The sequence below is a fragment of the Callorhinchus milii genome, unplaced genomic scaffold, assembly GCF_018977255.1.
Source record: "Callorhinchus milii isolate IMCB2004 unplaced genomic scaffold, IMCB_Cmil_1.0 Scaffold2, whole genome shotgun sequence".
NCBI classification, from domain to species: domain Eukaryota; kingdom Metazoa; phylum Chordata; class Chondrichthyes; order Chimaeriformes; family Callorhinchidae; genus Callorhinchus; species Callorhinchus milii.
Window position 1 is genome coordinate 95,036,088 of NW_024704743.1, and position 19,618 is coordinate 95,055,705.

At 41.0% G+C, this 19,618-nt stretch overlaps 1 protein-coding gene across 1 annotated transcript in view; it reads left to right on the forward strand.

Annotated features, from left to right (window-relative positions):
• klhl14 (kelch-like family member 14) overlaps positions 1 to 19,618 on the forward strand; it is a 53,085-nt gene that overhangs the window by 25,766 nt on the left and 7,701 nt on the right. Inside the window, exons 3-6 of the mRNA XM_007887968.2 lie at positions 10,777 to 10,866; positions 12,347 to 12,425; positions 16,941 to 17,131; positions 18,340 to 18,498. Coding sequence (XP_007886159.1) covers positions 10,777 to 10,866; positions 12,347 to 12,425; positions 16,941 to 17,131; positions 18,340 to 18,498 — 519 coding nt within the window. The remainder of the gene's footprint in view (positions 1 to 10,776; positions 10,867 to 12,346; positions 12,426 to 16,940; positions 17,132 to 18,339; positions 18,499 to 19,618) is intronic.

A 19,618-nucleotide genomic window follows, 5' to 3' on the forward strand; every position in this document is an offset into this window, starting at 1 on the left:
AGAGCCCTGAGGAATGCTGCACGCGACTGTGCGTGGGTGGGAGGAGAACACATTGGCAGATATGAAGTGGAGACACTGGAAAAGTTAAGAATGAAACCAAGCAAGGACAGAACTGCGAAGGTGGAGCTGAGAGAAAGGCGGTGGAGAAGAATAGAATGGTTAACCATGTCAAACTGTCAAAGGCAAAGGAGAGGTCAAGAAGAATGAGGAGATAGTGAGCCCTGGTCACAGATGGAGAGGATGTCAAAGGTGACTTTGACCAGGGCAGATAAGTGGTAAAATTGAAGATTAAATATTCAAGAACCTAAGTCTTTATCCCCATCTCTAACAGAGCTTTGGCTCTGTGATAATCCTTGCCCATGAAGCTCTGTAGAATAAGCGTTATTTTATCTGAATGTAGTATTAAAGCCTGCTCTAAGTAGAGATTTTTACTGTAGAAATGCATTTGATTCCAGGCACATTTTGAAGGTTTTCTACGTGATATTTATTATTTATGACTTATCTTGCATATTGCTAAAGACTGAGAGAACGTGTGTTTTGGGAGGAATCTAACTCTCCAGAGACTGAAAATTGCTCATAACCTTAGCTTTACGACCTCCTCTTCAACCGTGCCTATGGTCATCTCCCTTTTGTATATTTTTTATTTGTACCTAATAAGATTATTAGGAGGGGAAGACCGTTCCTGAGAGAAAGCATGTAGTAGACATTTTACAACACAGAAAAGAACAATTCGGTAAGTCTCTGTGCTAGTGCAAACTCTCACTGCTACAATGCCATTCCTTTGCTCTTTCCCTGTACTTTTTAATAGTAATTTTCCTCGAGCATTTCCTTTTAAATACGTTATGAACTCAGCTTTGCAGCCACTTGTGGTTGAAGCACTCCATATTCTAACAACCTTATATATTAAAAATAATTCTTCTTGTTTCCAATGAAAATAGTCCCAGCTTTCCCAAGCCTTCCCAACACAACTGTATCAATTATATATAAAAAAACATTTTAATCTACAGAGGCATATATGGGTCCAACCCACTGACTGCTCCTACCTTGTGTACTCAATAATTTTAGCTAAACTCAGTTGTATCAGAAGCCTGAATGGACACTATTCACCAGGACTACACCACTTGGTTAATTACATGGAAATGAACCTCACTTTGTTTTTGTTTAGGGTACTTTGTCTGCTAATCCGGTAATGAATCCTCCAACCATAGGGGCTAGCAACCATACCTGCAAAACTAGCACTGTGCCTGTAAATGTCTCCTGGCCAACAATTCCCCCCCATAAAATTGGTCATACATTTCATGGCTGTTCACTTGACAGTAAATTCTGTGAAGTGTTTTGAGATGTCCTCTCGATGCGAAAGGTGCTGTACCAAATAAGAATTATTATTTATTTAAATGGACAACTTAAACCTGGTGGCAAATAAATCTGTACCTACACAGATGTTTCCTTTGAACATTCCTGTTAACATAATACAATGTATTTGTCCAAAAAATAAAGTCACTGCACTTTACAGAAAATCCTGTGAAGCGCTTCCTGATGTGAAATGTGCTATTCCAAATACAAGGATTATTATTATTAATAATAATTTTATGAGCTCAATGTAATGCAGGATAATAGATGGCTATAAGTAAGACACAAGTTAGCAGTTAAATCAAGAGGTTCCCTGATATCATTCTGAGTGGTTTCTAAAGCTAAGCCTGGATGACAGAGTGAGCTGGGATCACAAATGGCTCCTTCACATTGCTGCACGCTTGTGTTTCTATCTGATAAACGCTAAGAGCAAAGCTTGAGAGGTATATAACGTTGTCAGAGCTCCCTTGATTGAATTAGCACCCTGCACCTGCCAGCCATTTTTCGTTCTTTGTAATAAGTAATGATTTGATATTTCGGGCTGACTGGAGGTTTGAGTTACTGGGACTGCTGAGCTGAGCTGAGCTGAGCTGCCGTGGGGGAAATAGGAAAGTTGTTCTGAATGACGTGTGTGAAAGGCTAATAGTCATGTGGGCCTCTAAGACGAACAGCATCACGTTACTGGTCTGGTAACACCAGTTTGCCTGGTGGGAGCAGAAAACTAGAAATGATAATAAATCGTACACATTATATGTACATTTCCCTCCCCAGCTGTTTATCCACTGCCTGCTGACCAGTTTTTCCCAGACCTCAACTGATGATGGTGTTCAGCTGGTTGACTGGAACTCTGGGTGACAAAACCCCAAGGACAGCTCTAACCCCGACCCACCCTTCCCTGGTTTCTGTTCATCGCTTTTTCACGTTAGCACAGCTCAGGTTATGTCTTCCCTTCTCTCCATCCCCTCCTTAATACCGTGCATTGATCTTCTGTGGTGATGCCCCCTGCACCCTGTTTATTGTACATCTCTAACATAATTAGTAAATGTTTCAAGTTCATGTCGATGGAGAGATCGGGCGAGGATGTGCTCCAGCATGCTGTTGCACTAAAGTGAAAACATTTGTGCTGCTATTTATTTCGCCGTTCATTGCCATGTTAAATACATGACAAAATACAAAATAGACTTCTTTAATCATGCATGGAAATTGTGCTGCTTTTTAGCTGCTTCTGATAGCTACTGGTATCCTGTGCTCACTTTTGTGCTGATGTGACCCTTTTTTGAATCCAGTGAAGTGGTTTTAGATGACAGTTATGATGAACGCGGTCATGTTCACTCAATAAAATAAAGCCCAGCACGTTTCAGGATAAATCAGTGAAATGTACAGCCCCACCTGTCTTTCTCCATCATTCATTTCCACTGTCAAATTCGCAGTGCCTGATGGATCACAGTTGCTGTAAAATTAGACAGCCTTTAATCTCATTTCATCCTGATTAGCCTCTCTCTACCCTTTACCTCTAACTCACTGACTGACACGCCGAGGACTCACAGTGTGCTTTGTATGAACAAGGATTGCCGCAAGGTTTAAGACTTCACCATTAAATAACCAGTCACAGTAGAGTCAGTAACACATCTGATCATAAGAACTCAGAACATTCTGACACCTTGGACTAACTTTTCCACTCTCTGTACTTCAGGTGATTTTTTTCACCCACAAAATATACAGTCAATTCACTTTGCAGTATATTCTATGAAGCGATTTGATACGTCTCGAAGATGTGATCAGGCGCTATATCAAATGCAAGGATTATTTTAATTTTTTTAATACATAGGTGATTTTTTTCTCCCTGGATTTCCAGATGCCGATTCATTGAAGGAGTATGAACTAAAGTGATTGTTAGGATATCTGGATGTAGGGGTACGGAGGGAGGGAGATGGTGGATGTTTCAAATCATTTGAGTCCACATTAGTATTTGAAAAGAACACCCTTTGAAATATTTGCTGCCAAGATTGTCTTTGGAAATGATGTGAAGACCCAAGTTGAACCGTTAAACCTCCATAGGTGGAATGCCTTGGATTAGAATTGTTTGAAGGGTGGTTCCTGTGAAGGTTTTGAATTGGTGCAGTGTTATGACTTGTGCCAACGCATCACTGATCGTGTCTGAAGTGAAAAAAAACGTAAAGCGGAGGTATTTTACAATACTCGAAGTAGATACAGCGCCTTAGCATGCCGTGATGTGCTGCTGTTCAGAAGCACTGCAGCATCTTGCAGCTTCAAAACACTGGAAACCTTTGATGACATCTCCCCCCACCCCCCCAAACCCCTGCTGTTCATTCCCAAGGATTGATAGACTCAAAGCGTTTAAAAACAGTAAATCCACAAGATCGGGTGAACCAAAGCCCTGGGTGCTTAGAGACATGGGAGTAGGAGATTTGTAAAGAACCCCTTAAGGGAGTCAATGAAGGTATAACAGAATGGCCTATAGCCCTCTTTAATTGGTCCTTCACGTTAGGTAAGTTTATAGAACCTAGATTTCTAAAAGACCTTTGGCACACAGTAATACCCAATAGCCATGAAGTGAATGGCCATATTTATCTGGAGGATTTTTGGTCTGGACACCACGAGAAACTCCCTTCTCTTTTCATATAGTGTCATAAGATATCTGATATCCAACAGGCAAATGGAAAATCGTTACTTTGAGTTGCTACCCTGAATGAAAGGCATCATATTAAATACAAGTTGTTGTTGGTTTTAGGTCTCATCTGAAGAATGGAAGTATACAACAATACACACCTTCCTCACACCTGACTAGGAAAGCACAATACACAGCAAAATGAATAATCTAGGTATTATTCATTTGAGTGTAAAATACATGGGTTGGCACAGGTCCACTAGTGAGTTCCAAGTCCAGTGGAATGTTAGCCTAGGAGGAGTGAACTTTCTGACACAGAGACAAGAATACTATCAAGTGATCAAGGCTAATGCATCTGTTGATGGAACCCAAGGAATTCAGCACCCAACTTGCAATTAATCACTACAAAGTATTGCTATGTTTCCTGCTGCTTGTTCAATTGGAAGCCTACCAACCTGTTAGGGAGTTGAATTATCAAATGTCTAGTAGAACTGCTCCAAATATGACTGTTGAGCCACAATGCTTTTAAATAGAATTAACTTGTGAATCACAGTACAGGATTATGGATATTTAAATTAAAAAATAAAGTAATATATGTTTGAGAAGGACCACTGACTAGAATTGCACAATGCACAGCAAAATGAATCATCTAGGTACAATGACATATTTTATTCTCGGACTGTGAGACGCGGGGCTTGGCACAGGTCCAAAGTCCAGCAGTTTTGATGCCACCATAAACTCTGGAGATGAAGCTCCTGTGGTATGTGCATTCCCAGAAGCAACTTTGTTCACTTCATGGCTGTTTGTGGGACATTGAATTTGCTGTGTGCAAATTGGCTGCCGCATTTGCCTACAAATCATAGTAAAATCATAGTAAAATCCTGAGAGGTCTTGAGGACTTGATTAAGGTGCTATATCTAATTTAACAATTGTTATTATAAGTGAAGGTATGTGCCATTGAATGCAACAATACCAGTTGTGATACTTTCTCTCCAGCACGGGAAGCTTTCTCTAGCTAAGCGCAGAACTTCATGATTGCAGGATGAGTTGGATATTCAAGATGGGATGACATTTAAGGTTAGAGAGGGGAAATCAGCCAATGTTGCCACATGTGGGGGCTGCAATTCCACATGTTTTAGTGCAAGACTGTTGTTTCAAGATTCCAGGTCCTATGCAATTTTAGAAAATTCTTAAATTCAACCTTAATGTTGAAGCCATTTTTTCTACAAACCTTTGTAAAAATACAGAAAAACATCTCCCAAATGAAGACTGAAATTAAGAATTTACTAAAATGCTGAACCAATCTGATACTTTAAGAAAGTAGCCTCTAGGCTGAAACCACGTGGGCACTTTGAGTTTCGCAATTGCTAACCAGAGGTCCATGCTGGAAGCCTGTGTCAATGTGTAGTTGGGTGAGAAGAGGATTGGTCTCTCCTGTCATCTCCCCCTGTATTCGAGGAGCTCGCTTAGACTGACCATTGAGACTCACTCATGATCAGTGTTCCATTTAGTGGATGTACCTCAGGGTAACTAATACACCAATGGAACTGTCATCAGTGAAAAGCAAAAGGTGTTAAAAGTATATTCTGGGGAGGAGAAAACCTGGCAGAAACAAAATAATTTTTTGTTCAGTAGATATTAATAGGCTGTTAACGCATTGTGACACTTTTGTTATGTGAGTATGGGTTATTAATGAATGATTAATGGGGTGGGCTACAGAAGGAGAGAGTGCAGTGTTACCCTAGGATGACTGGGGCACATTGGAGCTTGAAGAGATCCTTGTTTATAAGCAAAACACCTGGCACTTAATAGAACCATACGTTGGAGAAAAGAACAGGGAAATCCTGGGGTTAGTGGCTCTTGCTGCTCCATGGAACCTCTTTGTATTCTGTACCAGGTAATGCGAGCAGAGATTAGCAAAATCATGACCCCCATTGGTGAGGGTTTATATTCAAACACCTTCTAGTCAGGCCCTATATTGCACCAGGTTAGTAGATTCAAGGGGAATTGGGAACCTGTTTTGGTGCAAACACACACACAAGCACGCACAGAGAGACTCAGAGGTAGATACACAGGGACTCAGTGACACACAGATACACACACACGCACAGATCCACAATTGCACAAATACATACACATAAATACACACGCACACAAGCACACACATGCATGCACAGAGACACACAGGCACACACGCACAGACACACAGGTGTTACGTGCACAGAGGCACACAAGTACAGACACACAGGTGTATGTGCACAGAGATGCACAGGCACATTTACACACAGGCACACACACACACGCACAAAAATGCAGACACACACATACCGAGGAGCACACACATACATTCACACTATGGTACATACATATATACACAGGCACACATGATTTATCTTAGATTTACAATTGAAGATATTCAAATAGAAGTTATCAGAATGGAAAGGAAACGACCCTCAGAGACTCTTGAAATGGAATAAGAAGTAAATTGTATAACAGGAAGACTGAAAATATATAATTCTTCAAAAAAAAAGGAGAGGTTATCAGGTAATTTCAATTTAAAAAGGAAAGAATGATTGACAAAGGAAGGATGAAATGAAAAGTTGAAATATGGGTGATAAAATTAAGAATCTGCTGGGAGATGCATGCACTAACTGCGGTCCAGTGGAGGGCTGCATATCATAGAAAAGTGGATTTATTTGCACCCAGTTTATGCACTGAATAGCAAGGCTCAGTACCCGAGGGGGTTAGCATTAGAAAATGGTGACGTTTCTGCTGGAGCAGCGGTCCGTGTCACATTACCATGCTTTGTTACTAATGAACTGGTGCAAGTTCCCTGCTGTTTCCTGAACAGACTGTAATTTCTGAAAAGTGACTGTGAAATATTCTGCAAGCTGAACTAGGTGCTACCATTTACCTAATTTGGCATGATAGACAGAGCTTTAGTATCTGCTGCTGTGTGACCTGATCACAGGGAGATCGAAGGGCTTTCTGAAAACACCATGCAGCCTAGGCATAAAGTAAAACCATATACAGTTTTTTTTTAAATTAATGAACAGATCTGGAAATAATCAGGGCTAACTTTCGCTTGCACAATGAATGCACTTAGAGGGCTGTCATCTGGCTATTTGAGTAATTGTTCTCTTGCCACTTTAATATTTTATAATTGAATAATTTATCAGCTGCTATTTTCAGCTATTAGAAAAATAAGAAACCCGTTGAAGTTTTGCCAGTTTGTCTGCATGTTACACTAATGCACAGTATACGGACCTGAGCATCACATGGATGTAAAAAGCTGTGTGTAAAATAATAAAAAGAATTGCGATTGATATAACATCTCATCACGTCGCCAACATCTGAAAGGCCTTCAGAGGATTTTACTACAAAGTGCAGTGACTATGTATTTTTAGACAAACAAGACAGCCAATTTTTGCATAGCAACATCCACCAAATAGTCATGAAGTGAAGGACCAATTTTATCTGGAGGATTATTGGCCTACTTTCCAAGTAGTGCCATGTTCTACCTGAATAGTTAAACGAGACTACAGTTTAATGTTTCATCCGAAGATGCACCTCGGGTTTTGGACTGGAGTATCACTCTAGATTGCATGTTCTCAGTCTCAATGTGGGCTTGAATCCACAGTTTCTGACTTGGAGGCAAGAAAACTAGCAACTGAAATACGACCAACAACGAAATAGAAATGCATTGTAGACAGTGAGAAAGACAGCATATCATATCAGAACATTTCAAAGTGCCTCATCAGCAATTGCTATCAAGTATAGTGGTTACTTTTGCAGGTAAACGGGGCGCCAGAAAGGTCCTACAACCTGCCACAAGGTGATCTGGAGGATTGTTGGTCAGGATGGCAGTATGTGGAATGAAACCTGATAATAATAATAATAATAATCCTTGCATTTGATATAGCGCTTTTCATGTCTTCTAGACGTCTCAAAGCGCTTCACAGAATATGCTGTAAAGAATTGACTGTATATTTGTGGGCGAAACGCGGCAGTCAATTGCGCACAGCAATGCCCCACAAACAGTTGTGGTTTGAAAATGACCAATTTATAATTGTTTTGTTTTGGAGGGATTATTATTAGGCGTGTGGAGTAAGGAAACTTGCCCAACGTTTTGCCCTGCCTGGAATTGAACTCAGGTGTCTCGTTTGCAATCCGAGTGCTCTAACCACTGAGCTACAGGACTCCACAATGGAGGCACACCGTTCTGCATCATATTGAGGCTGTTGCAAAGCAGAGCTCCAGCCAACTTCGGTTGTATGATTGGCTTTGTTAGTATTGTTACACAATGTTCTTGGACCATCTATTGGTCTGTCTTAGAAGTTTGACTTGACCGTTGGGAGGCTGCTTTGAGATGTTTTGACTTGAGTCAAATACAAAGATTATTTAATTTGCTACAGAGCTTTTTCAGTGACAGCAAAGGGAAATGGCTCCTAGAAGGCCAACTTACCCGGAAAGTTCATCTTGTCTGAAATTTTAAGATTGTACAGCGTTGTGATGAAAATCTTAAACTTAGCCTTAGTCTGGAAAACAGTTTTCTACTGTCCTTAAGAAAAATACCTTCCAAATTAAGATTGAATTAAAGTATTTCCACAAATCTGCATGATCATAAATTTAAAACAAAATAGTTTTACAGGCTGTGATCAGGTGGAATTTCACTGCAGATGCTTTCTGGTGCGAGACTTAAGCACTACTTGCACTGACTTGACTAGTGTATTGTGGAGAATCACTATAGGTTTTCAGTATTATTGTGGCATGTGATGGGTCCAGCGAAAAAACGTACATGTGACCAAAAGTGACCACAAAATACACAGTCACTTCACTTGCAGCTTACCCTCTGAGGCACTTTGAGATGTCCTCAGAACTCTGCAGCTCGTGTACTGTCCCGCACCAGGCTTCGGGAACACATCACTCCCACCCTCGCTCGCCTCCACTGGCTCCCCTTCCCCCAGAGGATCGAATTCAAGATCCTCATCCTCACCTACAAGGCCATTCACGGCCTTGCTCCCTCCTACCTCTCCGACCTACTATCCCCCTACTTACCTGCCCCTATCCTCCGTTCTTCTGGCTCCGGTCTGCTCCACATCCCCCGCCCCAACCGCCCTACCATCGGTGGCCAGGCCTTCAGCCTCTCAGCCCCTAGGCTCTAGAACTCTATCCCCCAGTGCCTTCGCCTTGCTTCCTCCCTTTCTTCCTTCAAGGCCGGTCTCAAGACCTTTCTCTTTGACCGTGCCTTCAGCTCCCCTCTCGACTCTCTACCCCCTCCTCGCTCCCTCCCTTCCCTCCCCTCACCCTGACCATTTCCCCCCTGCTCGGGTCCTGACCCAACTGTCCAGCACCTTGGGACGTCCTCCCGATGTGAAAGGCGCTCTAGAAATGAAATCTTGTTGTTGATGTTGTCCTCCAAACATGAAAGGTAATATATCATATTGAAGGATTATTATGTGAGGGAACAATGTGATATTGCGTTCATCAACGCCATTATGTTAGCTGAACGAAAGCTAGACACTTAATCATAATAGTAATCATAATGACACTAGTTGTAAAGCGCCTTTCAGGTCAGGAGTCCCAAGGCTCTGGACAGTCAGGGATGTGGACCCGAGCTGGGGGTCAGGATCAGGGAGGGTGGAAGGTAGGAGGATGGCCAAAGGCTTGTTTGAAGAGGAGGCTTTTGAGATCCGCCTTGAAGGAGGCAAGCGAGGGAGTGAGGCGAAAGGAATGTGGGATGGAGTTCCATAGTGTGGGGGCAGAAAGGCTTAAGTCCCGTCCGCCGATGGTGGGGCGGGCTGGGTGGGGGCTGTGGAGCAGGCCAGAGCAGTGGGAGCAGAGGGAGCGGAGAGGATGATATGGGGTCAGCAGGTTGCAGAGGTAGGGAGGGGCAAGGCCGTGGGGAGCTTTGAAGGCAAGGACGAGGATTTTGAACTCTATCCTCTGGGGATGGGGAGCCAGTGGAGCTGGGCTTCCTCACAGAAAGAGATATAACATTAGCAGACTTTCCACTCCAGCACCTCCTAGTGTTCAGAGCAGGAATGATGCTGCCAGAGAAGTGAGAACATCCTCTCAGCGACCCATTTTAAAATGCAAGCGCAGCAAAGTGAAGTCTTGCTGCAACTGTACAGGGCCTCGGTGAGACCGCACCTAGAATATTGTGTGCAGTTTTGGTCTTCTTATTTAAGAAAGGACATACTCCCCTAAGAAGGGGTGCAGCGTAGATTCACTAGGTTAGTTTCTGGGATGAGGGGGTTGACCTATGAGGATAGGTTGAGTAAACTAGGCCTATATTCTTTAGAATAGCTCTTTCGAACAGAGTTGAAGAAACACTTCTTCACTTGTGAGATTTTAGCTCTACCTCGAGATTGCTTCAGTTCAATGGCTTGGTCAGCTTCAGGCCCAATCATTGTGATGTGATAAGGGGGGAGTGTAGGGGTCCTTCACAGACCTACCTTTAGTTAATGATCTACTGCATTTTTCAATAATGTGAAAATTAACACCAATGTTAAATTAACAATTCCACCCCGCACCCCGCCACATCCACCACCAATGGTCTCATTGTATCAAATGTTGTTGGTAAATATGTTTATAACTAGGTTTCATTTTGATTGTTTTCAAATATCATATGGGGAGGCTCAGCATGACCCAGCACTCTGAATACTTCATGTGATGCTCAGTAGGAAACTCAATGAAAGAATACAGTGCTCCATGTGAGGGTGACCAATTGATTACTGACACTGAATTACTGCAGGGTAAGAATATGCACTAAAAATATTTCTGTTTTTTTGCAGTAATGCCTTATAACAGTGCCCACCATTGTGTTGTGGAGGTAGAAAACTTCCTGTTTGTACTTGGAGGAGAAGACCAGTGGAACCCAAATGGTAATATTAGCTGAACACGTGGGCATGCTTTTCAAAGAACTGTGTGAACATCTGTTAAAAGGAATATTCTAGCAATAAATAAAGCAGTATTTGTTTGCAACTGGCCTCTATTCCGTAGTGAGCTGATTTCAAGCGCCCTCAGTAGCCCTGGGATGGAGAGGGAAATAGCAACCAGCTAGAGCTCCTGCTCCTGACTGCTGGTTCCTGAAAAGTGATGTGTGTGGACATCAGAGAACAGGCCTGTGCTTGGCTATCATGCACCCACAGTTTATCAGGTAGCCAGCACATGCTGCTTAAGCTTAGATTGAGAAAAGACACTTGGCTGAGGTACTAGAGAGCACCTGATGCCTGCAAAACAGTTACGTTGCTTAACTCAGTGTCTTGCTAAAAGGAAGTCTATTGGAAGGTGAAAAAGTCTGGAAACCAGGTGTATAAAACACAGTGATTTCAAACAGGATTCCTTAATTCAGGTATCAGAGAGAGAGGCTCTTTATAGTAACTGAGAGTACATCACTCCGACTTGCTGGAACTCTGTTCCAAAGGAAGCATCGGAGCAGAGTTTCTGGTCTTGTCCAGAAAGTAGATCTTGAATTAGACTGGACAGCCGTCCACAATACAGATCGTAGATTTGATTGAACAGCAGTCTACAATACAGATGGTGGATTAGACTGGACAGTTTTAGACTCTTTAATTAAGGAGTCGTGTTTGAAATTACGAAGCAGGAACAGAGCTGTCAATTACCAGGGTGGTCTTCACTAATGTTTGTGAGCATTTCGTTCCACACTTACAATAGGAATATCTGTGTAAACACAGATCAGAAAGTTCGCTAGCGTTAGAAAACAATTGGTGTTAGACCCCACTGTGGGGATATAATTACTCTGCCTTTGTGTTCATTAGCAAGAGAATGCAGCTCTAACAACTAATGATTCGATGAAAAAGAAACTGCTTTGACATAAAAACAGAAAATGCTGGAAAATGCACAGAACGCTGTTAATGGGTTTCATCCGAAATGTTAACATGTCTTTCTCTTTCAGATGCTGATCTACAAACTGGCTACTTCCAACATTTTCTGGCTTTATTTCAGCTTTGTAGCATTCACAAATTTCTCTTTTAATCTCCACTAATTTTTAATTTTTTTTACTGCAATTGCGTGATTGTTTCAAAGTTAACATACATATAAAAACACACATTCTGTACAGTATTTTCTTTACCTTCACTGTTAATATTGAGATCAATTTAAAACTAGGAAAATGATATTGAGTTGCTATCGAACCTATTAACAATACGGTTCAGGCTTACTGTGTCTTCATCATCTGTATTAGTGGATCTGTTGACCTATAACATTTTGATAAGTTTTAGGAAATGAATGGGGATTGCTGACGCAATAGTGAATATTTTTCTGTTTAAAATTCCCTGCATACCTTAGACTGTAGCAATTTGGTGCTGGAAATGGGGTTTAATTTATATCCTTTTTTAACAGGAAAACATAGCACAAATCTTGTCAGCCGATATGATCCTAGATTTAACAGTTGGATACAACTCCCTCCTATGCAAGAAAGGTAATGCATTTCTAATATTTCCTGAATATTAATTAAAAGTTTACACAGAAAACTGTGGTGAAGTGTTACAGGGGAAATAACAACAACAATAAATCGCCTTTATACAGTGCTTTTCACGTCGGGAAGACTTACCAATGGACGTCGCTGTAAAGTCTAGGGGGGAGTCATTTTATTTAAAGTACCCTCACTGAATATGGAATAAGATGCATTGTTATAGCACAGTAATTTCTGTATGAAGAGGATTCTTTATTTTAACACAGTGTGTCAGACCACCTCCTCTCACGCTGGCCCATTCCATTTAATATAATAATAAGCATTGCATTTGATATAGTGCCTTATTACGGCTCAGCTGTCAATCAATCATGATTTGACTCCTCCCATTCCCTCCCTGGTTCTTTCCCGTTCCTTCGCCCTCTCACTGATTGACAGCCCAACTCCTGCGGCTATGAATAATAAATAGTAATAATTCTTGCATTTGATATAGCACCTTCGAGCCTATCACATCTTCGAGACATCTCAAAGCGCTTCACGGAATATTCTGTAAAAAGAATTGACTGTGTAATTTGTGGGCGAAACGCAGCAGTGAATTGCAACCAGCAGTGTCCCACAAACAGCTGTGGACTGAGTTACCAATTTATTATTATTACTTTTTCTTGAAGAAATTATTACCCACCGAAGAGTGATCCACCAATCGACTAACAACAAGGTTCCTAGTTACTGATAGATAAACAGAGGCACGTTGAGTAAGGAAACTTGCCCAACGTTTACCTAGACTACGAGGCAGATCCAGAAAGGCTTCATTGTGTTTAGTCAGTGGGGAGCAGCGTGCATTTTTGACTGGTCTGAGAGACAATCCAGAGCCAGGCAGCCACAAGAAAGTTTAATACTGATGTGATATGCACTCAACTCGTCAATTGTCATTAAGCTCAGTGGAGTCACCTGAGCTTCTGCCGGTTACACACAGCACTGTGCAGCCCAGTGCAATAATAGACTGGTCCCAGGTCCTGGTGTTACATGAAAATCTCCCAACTTTACAGAAACTTGCTTATAATGTGGTCATGGAGATACTGTACCTAGATTACCACATTAGAGTGGGGGGTTCCCTGTAATACTGCAGAAGAGTTGGTGCTGCTAAAAGAACAATAAACTCAACAGCACCACACAGAGGACAACCAAAGAATAGAAAGTACAGTAATAGAAGACGGACCTGATTTTAAAAAATAATAATAATCCTTGCATTTGACATAGCGTCTTTAATGTTGGGAGTTATGTCTCAAAGTGCTTAGCAGGATTTCCTGTATGTTTTATAGGTGGTACACTTGAGTAATGAAGATATGAAAGACGATGGGGAAAGAGTAGGAAAATTAGATTACAACAGACAGGTCCAGAAAGGAGCTAGCAAGGCACAGATGCAATGGGGCAAATTAATCTCATTCATTGCTGACATTTCCAATAACCACAACCAAATCATCATTAGGTATCTGCCTGACTCAGCGGATAGCATCCTCACTCTAAATCAGAAGGTTGTGGATTAAAATTTCATGTTAGGACTTTGAATTCCTCGAGGACTTTGAACTTAAACCATGTCATGGTTTACGTATTCATGTCAACTATAAAGACCCTACAGCACTTCTCAAAAAGAAAAGATTTCTCCTGGTGTTTGGCCGACAATCCCCCAGATAAAATTCATTATTCACTTGATAGATGGAACCACGTTGTGTGCAATTTGGCTATACAGTCAGTGCACCCAACAGGAAGTGCTTTGAGACATCCTCTCAAAGTGAAAGGTTCTACATCAAATACAAGGATTATTATTGTATTTATTATAAAACCTTCTCCTTCATATGTATCTGAGAGCATTCTTTAGAAATAAATGAAGTTTAGTAAACAGCTGAAATATAATAATCATCCTTGCATTTATATAAGGGAGGATGTCTCAAAGTATTTCACAGGTTGTACTGTGAAGTGCAATAACTGTGTTTGTAAGAGAAAATGTCAGCCAATTTGAAGATGAGATTGAAGATTTTAAAATGAAGATGCAAATGTACAAAGTGACTAAATAACAACAGGCCGGTCTATTGAAAGGTTTCACTTTTTCTTCTTCCTCAATCCACTGGCCCTGTGTCAGATCCTTAAATTATATACATGCGTTTATTATCATTGCTGAAATAAAATAAACTTCACATAGTTCTGAGCCTATACACCCTGTGAAAAAACCCTGATCATTGAACAGCAGAATTACATCAATAAATTTCACCAATTACCTCTATCTCATATCTAATGGAATGCAAACACATGGCTTAGAACAGAAATCATACTCTTTATTTCTGCTGGTGAACTTAAAGTAATTATAAGGTCTAATAAGTGCCAAGTGAAACCTGCAACCACAGCTGTAACATCGATAATTCAGGCAATTCAGAAGATGTTGATCATCAGGTCAATGATTAATGGAAAAGGCTTGTTCACTTTTCACAGTAATGGTGACATTATCTGCTTACATTTATGTTACAGATCCATTGTTAATGTGCTTTACAATAGTATTTGCAGTAACTTCCCTGGCACCTCATTCAGGCCGGAGCAGATGGTGGCAACCTTGGTGTTTTCAAACCAAAATCCAGTCCATTACCAAGACCGGCTTCTTCCGCCTCTTCAACATTGCCCACCAACACCCTTAACTCACCTCCCCTTCCCCTCACTGAAATCCATATGTATTCTTTCACCAGCTCAAACAATTTTCCATTGCTCTTCTTGCTGAGCTGCTAAGCTCTACTCTCTATCATTCAAGGTCCTCTCCAAGCTCCATTGACTTCTAGTATCTCAGAGGATTGAGTTTAAGATCCTTGCCATGGTCCATGCTCTCACCACACAATCCATCCATATAATCCATCCTGTATCTTCAACTCTCCTGATTACAGTATCTTGCTTGCTTCCTGCTCCCTTTGCTTCACCATTGGCAACTGAACCTTTAGCCGTTTTGTCCACTGGATCTATCTTTCCAAAAACTTCTTTGCTAGGCAACCTTACTCCCTGACTTCAAAAATCTACTAAACAAAACACATCTCTTCCCTCTTGTCCTCAGTTAACCCCTTTCAATATCTTATTTGTCTACTTATTTTCCTGAAGCTAGTGCATCATTAAAGGTAGCTGGAAAAACGATCATGCATTTTTATAGTTCATTACCATATCTAAACATTTCAAAGTGCTTTACAGCAATTATTCTCGAGTGTTTTTTGTAGGGAACTCCAGCAGCCATTTTGTGTGCAGCAAAGTCCAAGAAACCGCCACGAGGTGAATGACCTCTCAAATCACAAGGTTGGTTTAGATGAAGAAAGTTCTTCAGCCCATCTGATCTCATCCTTCCAGAATACCCACCCTACTATGACCCTCACCCTCAACGTTACAGCATCGAGTTGCTTTTAAATGAGTCCTGTGACCTGGCCTCTACCACCTTTCCAGGCAGCATGTTCCAGTCGTTGATTACTCTTTGAGTAAGGAAAAACTTCCTGGTTTCTTTCCTTAAATTGCCCTTTACAACTCTAAACCTATTTCTACTGTCTTGTTGCACCCTGAAGTATTGCGCCTTGGGACGTGAAAGGCGCTATTCAAATGTAATCTTGTTGTTACTGGTGATCTGGGCTTACTTTTTCAATCCCATTTAAAATGTTATACAACTCTATGAGGTCCCTTTTGAGTTGTATTCTCTCAAGACAGGAGAGCTTGTCTAATCATTACTCATATCATAGCACATTCTTCTAACAGTGGGGATCATCCTCGTTGTTCTCCTGTGTACTGCCTCTAGAGCCTGGGCAGCCCCCTTAAAGTATTGGTGACCAGAACTGCATGAGAATTTGTTTATTACTGCCTCACATTGGTTTGATGTGGTGAGCAATATGTTAACTAACATCCTTAGATCTCTTACTAACACCCCTTGATCTTTTACGAACATCCCGAGTTATTTGGAGGATCGTTGGCTAGGATACCGGGAGAGCCCCCATTTCTTAATACTGTCATGGAATCTTTAATGTCTGCCTGACAGAAGCCAGACTGGACCTTGGTTTAACATCTTACCAATGATAATCAAGTGCTTTATCAGGGCTTCATTGGAGCTACTTAGCAAAGGTCACAATTTAAGAAGATTTGATTTGGGGGTTTGTATCTGAGTAGTGTCTCTGAGTACCCAGTCTTTGTAAACCATTCTGATGCCACTGTTACCAGTTGTAACAACACCTGTCTTGCCAAGCTGGTTCCTTGACTTCTCCATCAGTCGCAAGCCTGCAGCTGAATGTTGCTTTGACTGAGAGACTGGTGCTTGGAGAAAAATGGAATTCTCCTGAAATGAAAGGGATTATAATTGAGAGATTTTTGTTTGATAATTATGCAAGTTGAATGACCAAATTTGAGTTTGCCTGCACAGAAATTACACCAGCAATAAAAACATGAGTGTACAGTACTTATTATGTAATAGCTTTGCTTCTTGTGAACTGTTTAACAATCTGACTTTCATTTTGGCTTTAGGCGAGCAAGTTTCTATGCCTGTCTGCTGGATAAGCACTTGTATGTGATTGGTGGAAGGAATGAAAGTGGCTACTTGTCAAGTGTTGAATGCTATAATCTGGAAACCAATGATTGGTGCTATGTCTCTTCCCTGCCTCAGCCTCTGGCAGCTCATGCTGGAGCATCACACAATGGAAAGATTTACATATCAGGTACGTTTAATACTTCTGCTTTTAAATACAATAAATTGGATATTACTGCAGATGTTAATGAATTATGGCAATGTTGAGATGGCGCTCACATTAATTTCTTCAGCTGGAAAATAACAATAATAATCCTTGCATTTGCTATAGTGTCTTATCATGTCTTCGAGACTTCTCAAAGGGCTTTACAGAATATACTGTAAAGTGATTTGACTATATATTCTGTGGGTGAAACGGTGTACAACTCTCCATTCTCTCTGTTCACTTTTTCTCTTTGTCTCTACTGTACTCTTTGCATTCTCTCTCTTTTCTCTTTCTCTTTGCAATTCATTCCAAACACTGGGAAATTTCCATGTGTCAGTACCACATATATGTGGAACTCTCAGACTAGCATCGTAATAGGTCTCTGTTACCTATTGCTATGTGATAGAGAACTGTCTGACAAAATAAATCTGTTTATTTTTGTTTATTAATTATTAGCTCTTTGGAATCTTCCTGCACTAGCTCTACAATATCTCTGCAATAGTTATACATTCTATATAATATATATATAATATATATACATTATACATTATATTTGCACTAGTTTTGCACCATATCCTCACTAGCTCTGCCTATTTGGGCGAGGTCCTAGTCAGCGACCAATGCCTGTGGAACCACAGTAGATGACTTGAGGAGTGCATAAGCCTTCAGAGAACGAGAAAAGGAGAGAAAGGGAAAACTGGACTAATGATGGCTCAGCTCTCCAAGATGACATAACTGAGATCTGCAATTTATTACACGAGAAAATTACAAGCATACAGGCAATGTGCTAACATACTGCAACTTAGAACTGTAGAGACCAAACCAATTAATGCATGGGTGTATGCTCATATTGTGGGCATATAGATCTTTGGAATCAATCTGGGGTCCGCAGATCAGAAGTGGCCTGGGGGCGCGGGCGTCAAGAAGTAGCTCCTGAAAATTTGCACGAGTGTAGGTAAGTACGTGTTCGGTCGATAGTGTGTTTTCAGTTGGTTACTTGATTGAATAGTTCTTGATTTAGGGCATAAATCAAGAAATATTCAATCAAATTTTTTGGGGTGTCATCCATAAAGATTGGTTACCACTGGCATACACTTTACATCTTGTATATCTGACAAAAGTGGGGTGGAAATGTCATCACACAAGATAACACACAGTACCATGATAATAGATGCAAATGTTGTCATTTGCAGGAGGTGTTCATAATGGGGAGTATGTACCATGGCTCTACTGCTATGACCCAATAATGGATGTATGGGCCAGAAAACAAGACATGAACACCAAGCGAGCAATCCATGTTCTGGCTGTGGTGAATGATCGTCTGTATGCCATTGGGGGAAACCATTTAAAAGGTATGTCTTACTGGATCTAGAGAAGGTTTCGTGTCTGGGACCAGCCACCACTTGAGATGTCCAAGTGAAGATTGTCTGAAATCTGGAAATAATATGAATTTTGTATTGTCCAACACTCTGCAGTTTCCTGACTTTACCGGCTGGAAAGTTTGCAAATCTCACAACCTGAAAATTGCAATTAACGCAAGATCTGGTTTGCAGATAGCACATTTCAAACACCACTGTTTCTCTCTGGACTGTAACACGTATGTGAATGCCTGAGTGGTCTAGCACAGTTTGAGCTGTTCCTCTTCAATCCAGCGTGCCAAATAGACCATTACACTACTTTGGGGATAAATTCTAAACAGCCTTCTAGAAATAGGTACTGAAAGCAGGATTCTTACAGTGCCTGTCAATGATTCATCCAGCCAGGAAGGCATGAAAATCAATGCAGATGAAATCATCATTAGTGTTAAAATGCGCAAACAAAATGGGTGGGTGGGTAAGCAATGGGGGAGGTGGCGGGAGGGGAGCATATTAAAAAAAAGGGACTATGAGAGATCGACAAAAGCAGGCATTGCCTGAAGCAATGTTTGCTCTGCACAGTGCTGCTCACTACAGTGGGAACTATACATTGAGCCCAGTGTTAAACATTGTGATTCAAACCTTAGCCTCAACATGTCTCACAAGGGAGTAGTAATCTATTAATATTTACATGGATGTGATAAGATCAAATTGTACATTACTTAAGGCTAGTGGGAGTGCTTTTGGTGAATTGTACTCCCCTGAATGTGTTTTTTTTTAGATGGTAAAATGCAGCTATCCCAGCTGCTACCAATTTGATTCAATAATTTATTTCCCCTCCTATGAAAATATTTCTGCTCATAACTTGTATTTAGAGCGTTGTACATTCTGTGAGGGGAGTGCTGTGAGCAGTCCAGAATGACTGTTCCTTTACATGTGAAAGTGCTTCAGAATAAATTGGAGACCAGTCCAGAGATTCATGAGCTTGGAAAATGTAGCTTAAATGATTTTTCTCACAGACCAATCTGTTCAATTAAATGCCTCTCACCTGAATGGCCCTACTTTAGTATGACTATTTGCAGGCAATTTGATATTGACCTCGATCCTCCTCTTTAGT